The sequence below is a fragment of the Enhydra lutris genome, unplaced genomic scaffold (genome assembly GCF_002288905.1).
Source record: "Enhydra lutris kenyoni isolate GAN:26980312 unplaced genomic scaffold, ASM228890v2 scaffoldscaffold46, whole genome shotgun sequence".
Taxonomy (NCBI): Eukaryota; Metazoa; Chordata; class Mammalia; order Carnivora; family Mustelidae; genus Enhydra; species Enhydra lutris.
In genome coordinates this window covers 5,920,102-5,932,590 of record NW_019154130.1, presented here as the reverse complement: position 1 = coordinate 5,932,590, position 12,489 = coordinate 5,920,102, and the positions used below count along the sequence as shown (strand labels likewise).

The 12,489-nt window shown below is 48.3% G+C and overlaps 1 protein-coding gene across 1 annotated transcript in view; it reads left to right on the top strand.

The window, feature by feature from the left end:
• LOC111156458 (WD repeat domain 66) overlaps window positions 1–12,489 on the top strand; it is a 62,232-nt gene that overhangs the window by 30,282 nt on the left and 19,461 nt on the right. Inside the window, exons 14-17 of the mRNA XM_022517377.1 lie at window positions 3,231–3,345; window positions 4,029–4,192; window positions 8,177–8,267; window positions 8,477–8,620. Of these exons, the coding sequence (XP_022373085.1) occupies window positions 3,231–3,345; window positions 4,029–4,192; window positions 8,177–8,267; window positions 8,477–8,620 (514 nt within the window). The remainder of the gene's footprint in view (window positions 1–3,230; window positions 3,346–4,028; window positions 4,193–8,176; window positions 8,268–8,476; window positions 8,621–12,489) is intronic.

Below are 12,489 nucleotides of genomic sequence, written 5' to 3'. Positions count from 1 at the left end.
AGCGGGTGGACAGTCCCACTGCCTGTTGGGGCGGACATGGAAACAAGGGTGTCCTTTTGGGAGAGCGCTTTGTTTCCCTTTGCTAAATTGCATCCTGTCTTCTGATGTCTAGGAATGTAGCCCACAGAAGCCCTCACACAGTATGCCGAGACATAAGTAAAAGGATGTCTTGCTCGAAAATACTTTCAAAAATGGAAAAAATCCAGATGTCCATTAATAGGGGATTGGTTAAATGATGACTCGTCACTATGCTGAAACATAGTGCTGCTTTGAGAAAAGAAAAAAAAGTATGCTGTTTCTGTGTAGTGACATGGAAATAGCTCCCAAGACACAATGTGTTTTCCTATAAAGTTAGATTTCTATAATTTATTTACTTTTCACATAAAACTATATAAGTTAGAATATATAAAGGAAATTCTCCAGTCCCCGGGGACTCAAGGGTGTGGCAACGTGGGGGTCTGGGTAGATTATCAGGCTTTTGCATGTCTAAATGTCTGAAATGGTTTGCAAGGAGTATGTGACATTTTTCAGTCAGAAGCAGAAGATATTAACTTTACAAAATTGTCAGATACGTTTAACAAATACGAGGTGACAGTTCCATGGGTCCTGTGTGCCAGAGATTGCCGTGAGTGCTTTATGTATATTAACCGACTTACTGTTCACACGGTCTCGGGGTAGGCATGTCATCGTCCCTATGTGCTGGCGAGGAACCTGAGGCACCAGGAGGCTGATTTTTAGTTTGACTTTTCCCCCCTTTTCCTTATTTATGATTTAAATTAAGATGTAATTCACATATCATAAAATTTACCCCTTTTCAGGGACTTTTATCATATTCACCAAGTTGTGTAACCATCACCACTATCTAATTTAAGAGCATTTCCATCACCCCAAAATAAGCCCATACCCATTATTAAAACTTTTTAAAGGTTTTACTTATTTAGCCCCATATCCATGAGCAGTCCTTCCCCGTGCCCTCCCTCCCTTCCCCCACTCCTTCCCCACCCCCGGCAACCGCCAAGCTATGTTCTGTCTCTGTGGATTTGTCTATTCTGGATAGTTCATATAAGTGGAACCATGTAGCATGTGACTTTTTGTGTCTGGTTTCGTTCACTTAGCGAGATGCTTCAGAGCTCATCCATGCTATAGTGTGTGTCAGTGTTTCCTTCCTTTTGGACAGCTGGATCATATTTCATGGTATAAACCTACCCTATTTATCCATTCACCTGTGGTCGGACATTTGGGTCGTCTCTGTTCGGGGCTACTGTGAACATTTTTGTGTAGGTTTCCAAGCAGACACCTGTTTCATTTCTCTTGGGAAAAGACCTAGGAGCAGAATGTCCAGGTCACCTGGTAACTCTGTTTAACCATTTGAGCATCTGCCAGACTGTTTCCCAAAGCGATGCCACCAGGTATCATCCCCACCAGCAGTATGTGGTGGTTGCACGTTCTCTGCAGCCTTGCCCCTACTCTTTGAGGGTCCGAGCTGGGATTCAAACCAGAGTCTGCCCCTAGCCGTGCTCTCCCTACCTCTGTCCACTTGGTGATGCTTGGGGGAAGCCCTCGGACATCCCTACCCAGGGTGACCTGCAGCTAGATGGTGCGTGGTCCCTCAGGCGGTCCATTTAGCACGTCTGACACCTTACCTAAGTCTGCATGTGTATGAACTTGACCGCGGATCACCAACCTGACCGCCCCCTGCCCGTGGCACTCTCACAGCTGGCCCTGACCCCCTTGCCCAGCTCACTGCCCTCCTCCTCCCGCTCCTGCCCCTTTACGTTTTCTTCAGTTTTCCAACAACAACCCACTTCCCGCGGCCTTGTGCCACCTCTGTCTGCTGCCTGTTGTCTGTCTCTTCCATATTCTCTACCTTTCCAACTTACCACTGCAGACCCAGCTCGCACGTCTCCCTCCTCAGAGCAGTCTCGGGGCCCTGCACTCGCTCGTTCCTACACCTCTCCCCTCACAGTGCTTCCGTGTCTGTCAGCTCTTGTCAGGCTGTGAGCTCCGTGGCAGTGACCAAACCTCACTCGTGGGTGTGTCCCGAGCCCCTCACATAGAGCCTGGCACAGGAGGGCCTTAAACAAGACTGCTTAATGGATTTGCGCTTCATTTAGTCAGTGCACACGCCTGGGGTATGTACTGTCCCCGCCAGACACGGGCTGGGCATGGGGGGCCCAGGGAGAAAACATATCTAAACAATGAGGGGCTTATCATATAAAAAGTTTGCAATAGGCACTGACCTCACATCGGAGAAGATCCAGGTTTCAGAGGCTATGAAGTGTACTCAATCTTGTGGGCCTTGATAAAAAGCAAAAAGGATTCATAATTAAGAATTAAATAAAGCACGAGGCGCCTGGGTGGCTCAGTGGGTTAAAGCCTCTGCCTTCGGCTCAGGTCATGGTCTCAGGGTCCTGGAATCGAGCCCCACATCGGGCTTTCTGCTCGGTGGGGAGCCTACTTCCCCCCCACCCCTGGTCTGCTTCTCTGCCTACTTGTGATCTCTCTCTGTGTCAAATAAATAAAATCTTTAAAAAAAAAAAAAAAGTTTAAGAATTAAACACAGCAGGATGCCTCCGAGGCCTCAGAAGGTGCCTGTGGGAGCCAGGGGTCCTGAAGCTCCTCTCTGGGCTGCGGGTAATGTCCTAGAGCCTCGCCTGGGATCAGATTCCTAGCAGAGTCTGAGCTAAAGAAGCCTGACCATTGCCGGGGCATGATTCATCACGGTTATTTTCACAGACGGTGTTTTGGAAGTCTGTGTGTTGCCCCTGGAGTCAGGTGCATGTATGTCAGGGGTCTGGAGCCGTGGGCGGCCCCTCATTCTGATCTCTCGGGCTGCCCCTGGGAGAGGGGTGTCTCCCTACACCCCGCCGACACGTGCCACTTCCTCACAGCGTTTTCCCCGTCCCTTGTTCCTATACACGTTCTCGAGGCATAATGTTCCCTTCACTCAGCTGTCAAGGAGGAAAGTCAGAGCCTCCACCATGGAAAGCATTCTTCACAATCAGACTTTCCCTGGAGCATTTACTGTTTGGAGCTGTTGCCCCTCATTTATGGCGGCTGTTAGCAGCGGCTGAGAGAGAGGTTCTTTGCTGAGTGACAGGACAGGAAATTGGGAATGCAAAACGTGTGCGGTCTCATGAAAGGTAGCTAGTCAGGGAGCCTACGTTCAGATTTGTGGAATTCAAAAAAAAAAAGTGTTTCTTTTTCTTTTTCTTTTTTTTCTCATGCAGAAAGACGCTTCTCGGGCCGGTTTTTGGTTCTCCCATTAAGCAGATACAAATCCTCCCGGTGAAAAGCACCTTAGAACTGCAGAAACGCTACATGGTGTTTATTAACAGGGACAAGGTATCAGCCCTTGGCTCTCTGCCTCCGGGAGACGGCTCTGTGTGGTTTGGGTAGCAGTCCGCCCCGACGAGGGTCAGACTCCAGGATGCCAGAGGTCATAGCCTAGCTATGACCTATTTCCTCCCGGTCCACAGTGATCCTGAAAATTGCCATAAACGAGTGAAAATTGGGTCTTAGGAAGCATTTCTGAGCAGAGTTACTGCATTTTCTATACTCCCATGAAGACACGGGGTCACCAAAGGATTTTTTTTTCTTTCCGATTTATTGACATGGAAAAATCTCATAAAGACATGCAAACTAGCTACACTTGGTTCTACGTTTAATAAATAATCTGTGGAAAAGCATAAAATCATAGGATTCTAGAACTATCCTGGAAAACTTTGGACATCTGACCAGGAAGACCGGTAAAAGTTTCCTTCCTGTGTTGCTACCGCAACCTGGCATCTCTCTCCTGAGGGACGACCCCACAGGGGTTAGTGTTTGTGTGTGTGTGTGTGTGTGTGTGTGTGTGTGTGTGTGTGTGAACCCCCAACCCTATGAAACAGGCTGGCACACACTGAGGTGGTTCCAGACGCATAGGCCCTTCCAGTAAACCGCACTAGAGGTGATGCGCGGGCGTGCCAGACTTGAGCTTGGGGCCCAGTCATCTGAATCCAAATTTCCAATGACCTGTTCCTCTCTAGGTTGGACTTCAGATCTTACCAGTTGATGGCAATCCACACAAGACATCTGCCATCATATGCCATCCCAGTGGGGTGGCGGGAATGGCCCTTTCCTATGACGGCTGCTGGGCCTTCACAGCGGGAGGACAGGATCGATCGGTGGTGCAGTGGGAAATCAACTTAAGGTAAGTGACCAGGCGAGAAGCTCGACCCCACAAGGAAGGTGTCAGCTGCAGACCCCCTGTTTTTAACCAGCCACAGCAGACAGGTGTCGGGCCCCTACTTCGGGCCCGGCCTTCGGGTTGTTTCCCCACGACGTCTGCCTATTTGTGTGCGCAGACAGAAGGTTACTGTTCTGCTTCAGGGACCGATGGGGGTTGCAGTGAAGGCGGCGTGGCTCCGCCCTGTTCCCGCGCGGGCCACACAGTCATCTGCAGATTCACGCCAGCTAGAAAAATCCTGCCCAAATCTCCAAAGCCTGTGTGACAGCAATGGTATTCTTAGTAACATGTGTTTCCAGTCTGCTCTTCTGACCCACCTGGCCTGAGCTGACTCTGCCTTGGGTGAGGCCAGAGAGGTCCAGGCTTGAACACCACAGAGCCCTCGGACGTTGAGGTCGAAGAGACATGGGTTCGGGTGTGGAGCCTCCTTTCTGCCGACTGTGAGACCTAGGACCTGTTTTGCAACATCTCTGCTTGTTAAGAGTCCTTGCCTGTGAAATGCAGGAGGGGGGGGGGGAGGAGGATAGTAATAGGGACTTTTATAGGATTCTTGTAAGGATTGAATAACGCAGAGCTAGGGGCTCAGTACATTAACTAGTTTCTCTCTCCTATTTATGAAGGGCTTATTAAAGAGCCTTACTGAAAAAGGGGGCGAGTGCTACAGCAGTCCTCTTGTCTACCCAGATTCACTGAGCTGCCACAGGGCAGAGCCGGTTCCCACCCCTGAGCACCTTTTCCCAGCCCCTGCCTCTCAGCCTCCTGCCTCGCAGCGTCACACTCAAGAGCTGGGTACCGACAGCTCGGAGGCCCCTTCCCTCCCAGAGAATCCTTCCTTCCTTCGATTCATGTGCCACGTGCACATCTCCCTTTTATGGCAGACATTGAAGCTTCTTAAACAGGGGCAGGAAGAGCCAGGTAGATCTGCTCTGGGTCCACGCTGGTTTCAGACTGCACTCGGAGCTCTGACCTTCACCTCTGCCTTCAGCTAAGACAGCAGATCTTGGGAACGTGGGAATTTAGAAGCTAGAGGTGAGCTCGTGCGTTGAAAAGCACTTCCCGATGGTGTGCCCGGAAGGAGCTGCCTGATTCCTTGGCGGCTAGTCTGTCACCTGGGACAGTGGGAGTGAGCGACACCCTGGGGACAGAACAAAATCTCCTTTTCATTTTGTCCTCTTCTCCATAATCATGGTAGAGATTAAAGGGGAAAAAAAAAAAAGGCACCCTCTTTCCAATGGCTTTCCTGGGCCTGGCCAGAGTCCAGGCTTCTGAGAATTTCAATTTAATCTGTTGTGGGGACAAAGGATCGTTATAAACTAATTAGCACTTCATTGCTGCTTCTGGTGTCTTAATATGTTCAGTGCTTCACTAATGGGAAGAAATGTAACAATGCTAAACAAGTAAACAAACACAATTCCCTGCTGGTCTACCGATGGGGGGAGTCATAGGGCGAAACTAAGATGCTGCGTCCTCTCACGTTCCCATGATTTTCATCCGTGTGCTCCTGGGCCAGATACCATCGCTGCAGCACATCGCCCTTCTCCGGGGCGCACCCCTCCCTCCCTGGCATCTTCTCCTAAGGTTCAGTCCACACATACTTGGCCTTTGCCCCGTCTTTGCTGGCATGCCCCCCCTCCTCCCCTTGTCTGGCACCGGTTTTAAAACCCCCCTTTACTTTTGATGCTCAACCTCACACCCACCTCTAGTCCTGCTGCTGTGCTCAGACAGGAGCAGAAAGACCCAATTTAAATACTACCTTTCCTGCCTGCTTGTGGCATGACCTCAGGCTAGTCCCTTAACTCCTGGGTCTTAGTTTCTCCATCTGTTAAATGGGAATACCATCACCATTTTGAGAGTAAAGGTTACCACTGCTGCTGTTCTCCCTGCCCCCGTGCCTCCTCCCCTGGGGAGCATTTGTGAACACTTAACCATGTGTCACAGTACTTGCTGCTTCTCCTGACTGAGTTCATTTCCTGGAAGTACTGTCTGTATGTCTCAGCACACAGTAGGTTTTCTATAAACGTGCTTCCCTTTGTGCCCTAATGGCCCCCTTTTTTGTTGCAAGCATTAGAGACCCAGCTTAAGCACAAAGGGGAATTCATGAGACGGTCATGGGCATGTTTCAGTCCATCCTGCGGGAAGAGCCGGAATGGTGTGCACTCAGCGTTCGCTCTCTGCCCGGCTCTGCTGTTGGCTTTGTTCTTGGTACAACTGGATTTCATCGCCCAGCACGACCACAGCCACTGACAGTCCTCAGATCCCACAAGCTGTTGCTCGCACCACAGAGACAGTGGGTCTCTTTCCCTGGCTCTGGTTGGACCACCCCAGTCCTGTCCCTCTGGCTGTCCCATGTCTGTTGGCAGTGGCCAGGAAGCAGGAGGTGCAGGACAGTCCTGACCACCAGGGAGCTGTTCCCAGGCATTCCTGGTAGTGACAGGCTCCTCTGCATCACTTCTGGTCTTCACCTGGCCCTGTTCCCAAGCCACATGGCTAAAAGTGGCCTCCCACAGATCCTGGGCAATGCCCAGAGGTCACAGAGGGGGAGGCCCTCTCAGCTAGACACCTGCCTCCATGACGAATATAAGGGCCAAGAGAGAGCTGGGGGCGGGGGGGGGGGCTGGTCCCTGCTGCAGAGGAGGCCTCGGACCCACCTGGAGAACACACAGCCCCCCCACCACCAGACACCAACGCTGCCTGCTTATGCAGGGCCTGGTAAGAGGGCCAAGACGGTCTTGTGGCTATTTGAAGAAAGACGTCGGTGTATACTGACACCCCATTCAACAGAGAAGAATAACCTTAACGCCCTCGTACCGAGCCTTCTCTGGGCCAGGCCTTGCCGTCTGTCTTCCGTGCGCTGCTGATTTCATCTCACAGCCGTCCTGGGAGGCAAGGACGACTGGTATCCCCTCACGGCATCCCCATGTGTCCAGAAACCAGCTCCCCGGTGTTAAAGGACCCTCCAGGCACTGGAGTCAGTGGAGAGGCTGGGACTCACACCTGGGCTTTCGGATTCACCAGCACACCTTAACAGACGCTCCTCGCAGGAGAACGGAGGGCTTCGTGTCCGTCCAGCCCTTTATGTAGCTTCAGTCCATTTCCCCAGCACCCCGTGAGGCAGGCCTGTAATCATTCCCATTCTACAGATGAGGAAACAGGAGCTCAGGGAGGCTGTCACTCGCCCGTGATCGAACCGCTTGCAGGTGTCAGGGTCAAGGCTCACGCTTGTCCCTTCGACTCCAGATTCTGGACACGTAAACCACTTAAGCCGCTGTGGTCTACACTGAAGTGTGTTTTAATAACCCCACAAAGAGGCTAATGGCCTGATTAGCAGAAATCCAGTTAGTGGATTATTACCATGACTTCGTATTACGTGTATTTTGTATGGGGCAAAGTCAGTCTCATACAAAAAGTAGGTTTTCTTACCACTTACAGTGCCTATTTTTAGAAAGCCTGACCCCATGGTAGAGAGCAGAGGGTTATTTTTATCTGACTGGCGTGGGTCCCTGGTGGCCTCCCGAGTTTTTATGGAAGTAATTAGTGTTGGCGGTGTACCTGCACTTATCCCGGTTTTTGGCTCCGGCCATATGCAGAGCTCATGTTACGGGCGCAGCTGCTCTGCTGGGGAGGACTGCGGGTTCAGCACACAGGGGCCCTCCCTCCCTCCCTCGGGAGAGCCGTGCTCCCCAAACACTGCAGACAATTGCCAGGCGCCTGCCCTGTCATCAGCGAGAGAGTATCACTGTCGTTAAGGCGGGTGCCCTGTGCCGTCAGATTCCGCATGGAGATGGGATTTGTCGTTTCCCCCTCATTTTCGAGGGAACCTTCCTAACAGGTTTCTAGAGCCCCTAATTGTATGGGCACTGTAATGCCCCGCGAGGCCCGCGGTGCCAGGCGACACCGGCTGACGTGCGCTCGCGCCTTCTAACAGCGGTGTTTCTGTTACTGTTCTAGAGCGCTGGACGCGGCTGTTTCTCTTGGGGGCGAAGACTTGACCCCATTCTATGGTCTGGTGGCTGGTGGCAGGGAAGGAAAATTCTACAGGGTAATTGTCCTCAGAGTAAACACTTGCTGGTAACATCGAGTTATGTGTGTAAAACAAATGTGCCTGGGGTGAACCTTCTCGCTTTTTCTCAATCTCTTTTCCCCACTGAGCTCGAAATGTACTTTTCTAGAAAATGCCCTTGGAGTCCTAATGGATGCTTCAGACTGAAGCCAAAATGTGTGTTGTGTTTCCATTTTATTTCCACGTAGGAGCTGGAAGACTATTTTTACTATTCTCAGCTCCGTAGTCAAGGTATTGATACAATGGAGACCAGAAAGGTGTCAGAACACATTTGCCTGTCAGAGCTTCCTTTTGTCATGAGAGCAATTGGCTTTTACCCGTCGGAAGAGAAGGTAGGTAGAAAGAAAACAAGAGCAGCCGTGGGACCCGTTATTTATGAAAACGACCTCTGGGAACAACAATTATAGGTCAAGCTAAAAATTTAACATCATTCTTACATAAACAGATCAGAAAGAAGGTTCTGGGCATACCAGACCTGCTCCTTAGAAACAGACTTACCATAAAGATATCCTGGAAAGTCTTATTCCTTACTGGAGTGTGACACGGGTAAGAGCTCCGGTTTTGGAATTAGACAGACGGGCCCGTGCTGAGCTCGAGGAGGTGATGCCTGTCAATCATGGGGCGCAGGGCTGGGCGCGTAGGGAGAGCTCAGGGAATGGGTGTTGTCGGGTGATTTTCAGGGCTCAGTTGCTGTCCACCCCAGCCTGTGTGAAAGGGGTGCCACTGGGAGGTGGGCACTCATGCTGGGCTGTGGGGCTCAGAAGAAGCCATCAGTCCTCATGACCCTCACAAAACACATCCCAGCTGTGAGGGGCTCCCAGGGAACAGAAGCACCGCAGGGAAAATGGTCATCCTAGAGACCGTGTGTGATTCACAGTGCACTAGACTGGGTTTTCCTTCAGACATGAAAGGTTACCACATTTTCATAGTGGGAAGTTTGGAGAAGGTACACAAGTGGAATGAAGAACATAATTACTTATAATCCCACATACACAGACATAACAGTTACATAAAATTTGAATATTACATAAAAATATGTTGAATACATATTTTTATTCTATATTTCCACTTGCTGTTCTAATCATTTTGCATTTATTAATAATTCTTTGAAAACATGATTTTTTAAAAAGATTATTTATTTATTTGAAAGAGAGCAGAGAAGGAGAGAGAGAGAGCGAGCGAGAGCATGGATGCGGGGAGGGGCACAGGGAGAAACAGGCTCCCCACCCAATAGGGAGCCTGATGCGGGGCTCAGTCCCAGGACCCTGAGACCATGACCTGTGCCGAAGGCAGATGCTTAACTACCTGAGCCACCTAGGTTCTCCCGAAAACATGATTTTTAAAGGACATATCTTTATGTTTTTTATTAACACATAATATATTATTTGCTTTAGGGGTACAGGTCTGTGAGTCATCAGGCTTACACACTTCACAGCACTCACCATAGCACATACCCCCCCATGTCCATCATCCAGCCACCCTATCCCTCCCCCTCAACCCCCCAGCAACCCTCATTTTGTTTCCTGAGATTAAGAGTCTCTTATGGTTTGTCTCTGTCCCGATCCCATCTTGTTTCATTTTATCCCTCCCTATCCCCATGACACCCTGCCCTGCCCCTCAAGTTCCTCATATCAGAGAGATTATATGATAATTGTCTTTCTCTGATTGACTTATTTCACTAAGCTTAATACCCTCTAGTTCCATCCACATCATCACAAATGGCAAGATTTCATTTCTTTTGATGGCTGCATTGTTGTATATGTACATACAACATCTTCTTTATCCATTCGTCTGTTGATGGACATCTAGGTTCTTTCCATAGTTTGGCTCTTGAGGACATTGTTGCTATAAACATTCGGGTGCATGTGCCCCTTCGGATCACTACATTTGTATCTTTAGGGTAAATACCCAGTAGTGCGATTGCTGGGTCGTAGGGTAGCTCTACTTTCAACTTTTTGAGGAACCTCCATACTGTTTTCCAGAGTGGCTGCACCACCTTGCATTCCCACCAACAGTGTAGGAAGGTTCCCCTTTCTCCACATCCTTGCCAGCATCTGTCATTTCCTGACTTGTAATTTTAGCCATTCTGACTGGCGTAAGGTGGTATCTCACTGTGCTTTTGATTTGTATTTCCCTCATGCCAAGTGATGTTGAGCACTTTTTCATGTGTATGTTGGCCATTTGGATGTCTTCTTTGCCAAAATTTCTGTTCATGTCTTCTGCCCATTTCTTAATTGGATTATTTGTTCTTTGGCTGTTGAGTTTGATAAGTTCTTTTTTTTTTATTTTTAAAGATTTTATTTATTTATTTGAGAGAGAAAGAGTGACAGAGAGCATGAGGTGGGGGGTCAGAGGGAGAAACAGACTCCCCATGGAGCTGGGAGCCCGATGTGGGGACTCGATCCCGGGAATCTGGGATCATGACCTGAGCCAAAGGCAGTCACTTTACCAACTGAGCCACCCAGGTGCCCATGTTTGATAAGTTCTTTATAGATTTTGGATACTAGCCCTTTATCTGATAGGTCATTTGCAAATATCATCTCCCATCCTGTCGGTTGTCTTTGGTTTTGTTGACTCTTTCTTTTGCTGTGCAAAAACTTTTGATCTTGATGAAGTCCCAATAGTTCATTTTTGCCCCTGCTTCCCTTGCCGTTGGCGGACATATCTTAATTTTATAACTTTTTCTGAGTTAGAGAATAGAACTGTAAAAAAGAAATAGAAATTCCTCAGAGATGATCACTGTTCACATTTTGGTGGACTTCCTTCTGTTGGTTTTTTTTTTTTTTAAAGATTTTATTTGTTTATTTGACAGAGAGAGATCACAAGTAGGCAGAGAGAGAGAGAGAGGAGGAAGCAGGCTCCCTGCTGAGCAGAGAGCCCACTGTGGGACTTGAACCCAGGACCCTGAGATCATGACCTGAGCCGAAGGCAGAGGCTTAACCCACTGAGCCACCCAGGTGCCCCTTCTGTTGTTTTATATATGGATATAGATACATCTCTATTTTAAAATAAAAAATTAGCATTATATGGTATATACATGTATATGTCCATGTATATCAACCGTTTACAGATATGCATGTGTAGATGTACGGATTTGTGGGTGTATATAGGTATATATGTATATATAGATATATTTATATCAACATTCTTAGTAACTATTGTTTTGAGCATGATGGTAAAAATTCTCAGACAGTATACTTCCCCCCCCCAGCTTTATTGAGATATAATTGACATATAACCTTATATAGTTGCAAATATATAGTGTAGTGCTTTTTTTTTTTTTTAAGATTTTATTTTTATTTATTTGACAGACAGAGATCACAAGTAGGCAGAGAGGCAGGCAGAGAGAGAGAGGAGGAAGCAGGCTCCCTGCCAAGCAGAGAGCCCGATGTGGGGCTCGATCCCAGGACCCTGGGATCATGACCTGAGCCGAAGGCAGAGGCTTTAACCCACTGAGCCACCCAGGCGCCCCTAGTGTAGTGCTTTTATATATGTATTATTGCAAAATGATCACCACAATAAGTTTAGTTAACATATCCGTCACCTCACACAGTTACGTGTGTGTGTGTGTGTGTGTGGTGAGAACCTTTTATCTATTTTTTTCTTTTCTCAAATTTTTATTTAAATTCTAGTTAGTTCACATTTAATATAATATTAGTCTGAAGAGTAGAATTCAGTAGTTCATCACTTACATATAACACCCAGTGCTCATCACAACTGGTGCCCTCCTTAATGCCCAACCCCCCACCCCCGTCTGTCCCATCCCCCACCCACCTCCCTCCATCAACCCTCAGTTTGTTCTCTGTCATTAAGAGTCTCTTATGGTTTGTTTCCCTCTCTCCTTTTTTTCCCATTCCCATGTGTTCATCTGTTTCTTAAGTTCCACAGATGAGTGAAATCATATGGTATTTATCTTTCTCTGACTGACTTATTTCACTGAGTATAGTAACACTGTAGCTCCATTCATGGCACCGCAAGTGGCAAGATTTCATTCTTTTTGATGGCTGAGTAATATTCCACTGTGTATATATGCCACATCAGTCAATGGGCATTTGGGATCTTGGTAAGAACTTTTAAAACCTACTTTCTCGCAGCTTTCTTTTTTTCAAAGATTTTATTTATTTGACAAAGAGAGACACAGTGAGAGAGGGAACACAAGCATGGGGAGTGGGAGAGGGAGAAGAAGGCTTCCCGCCAAGCA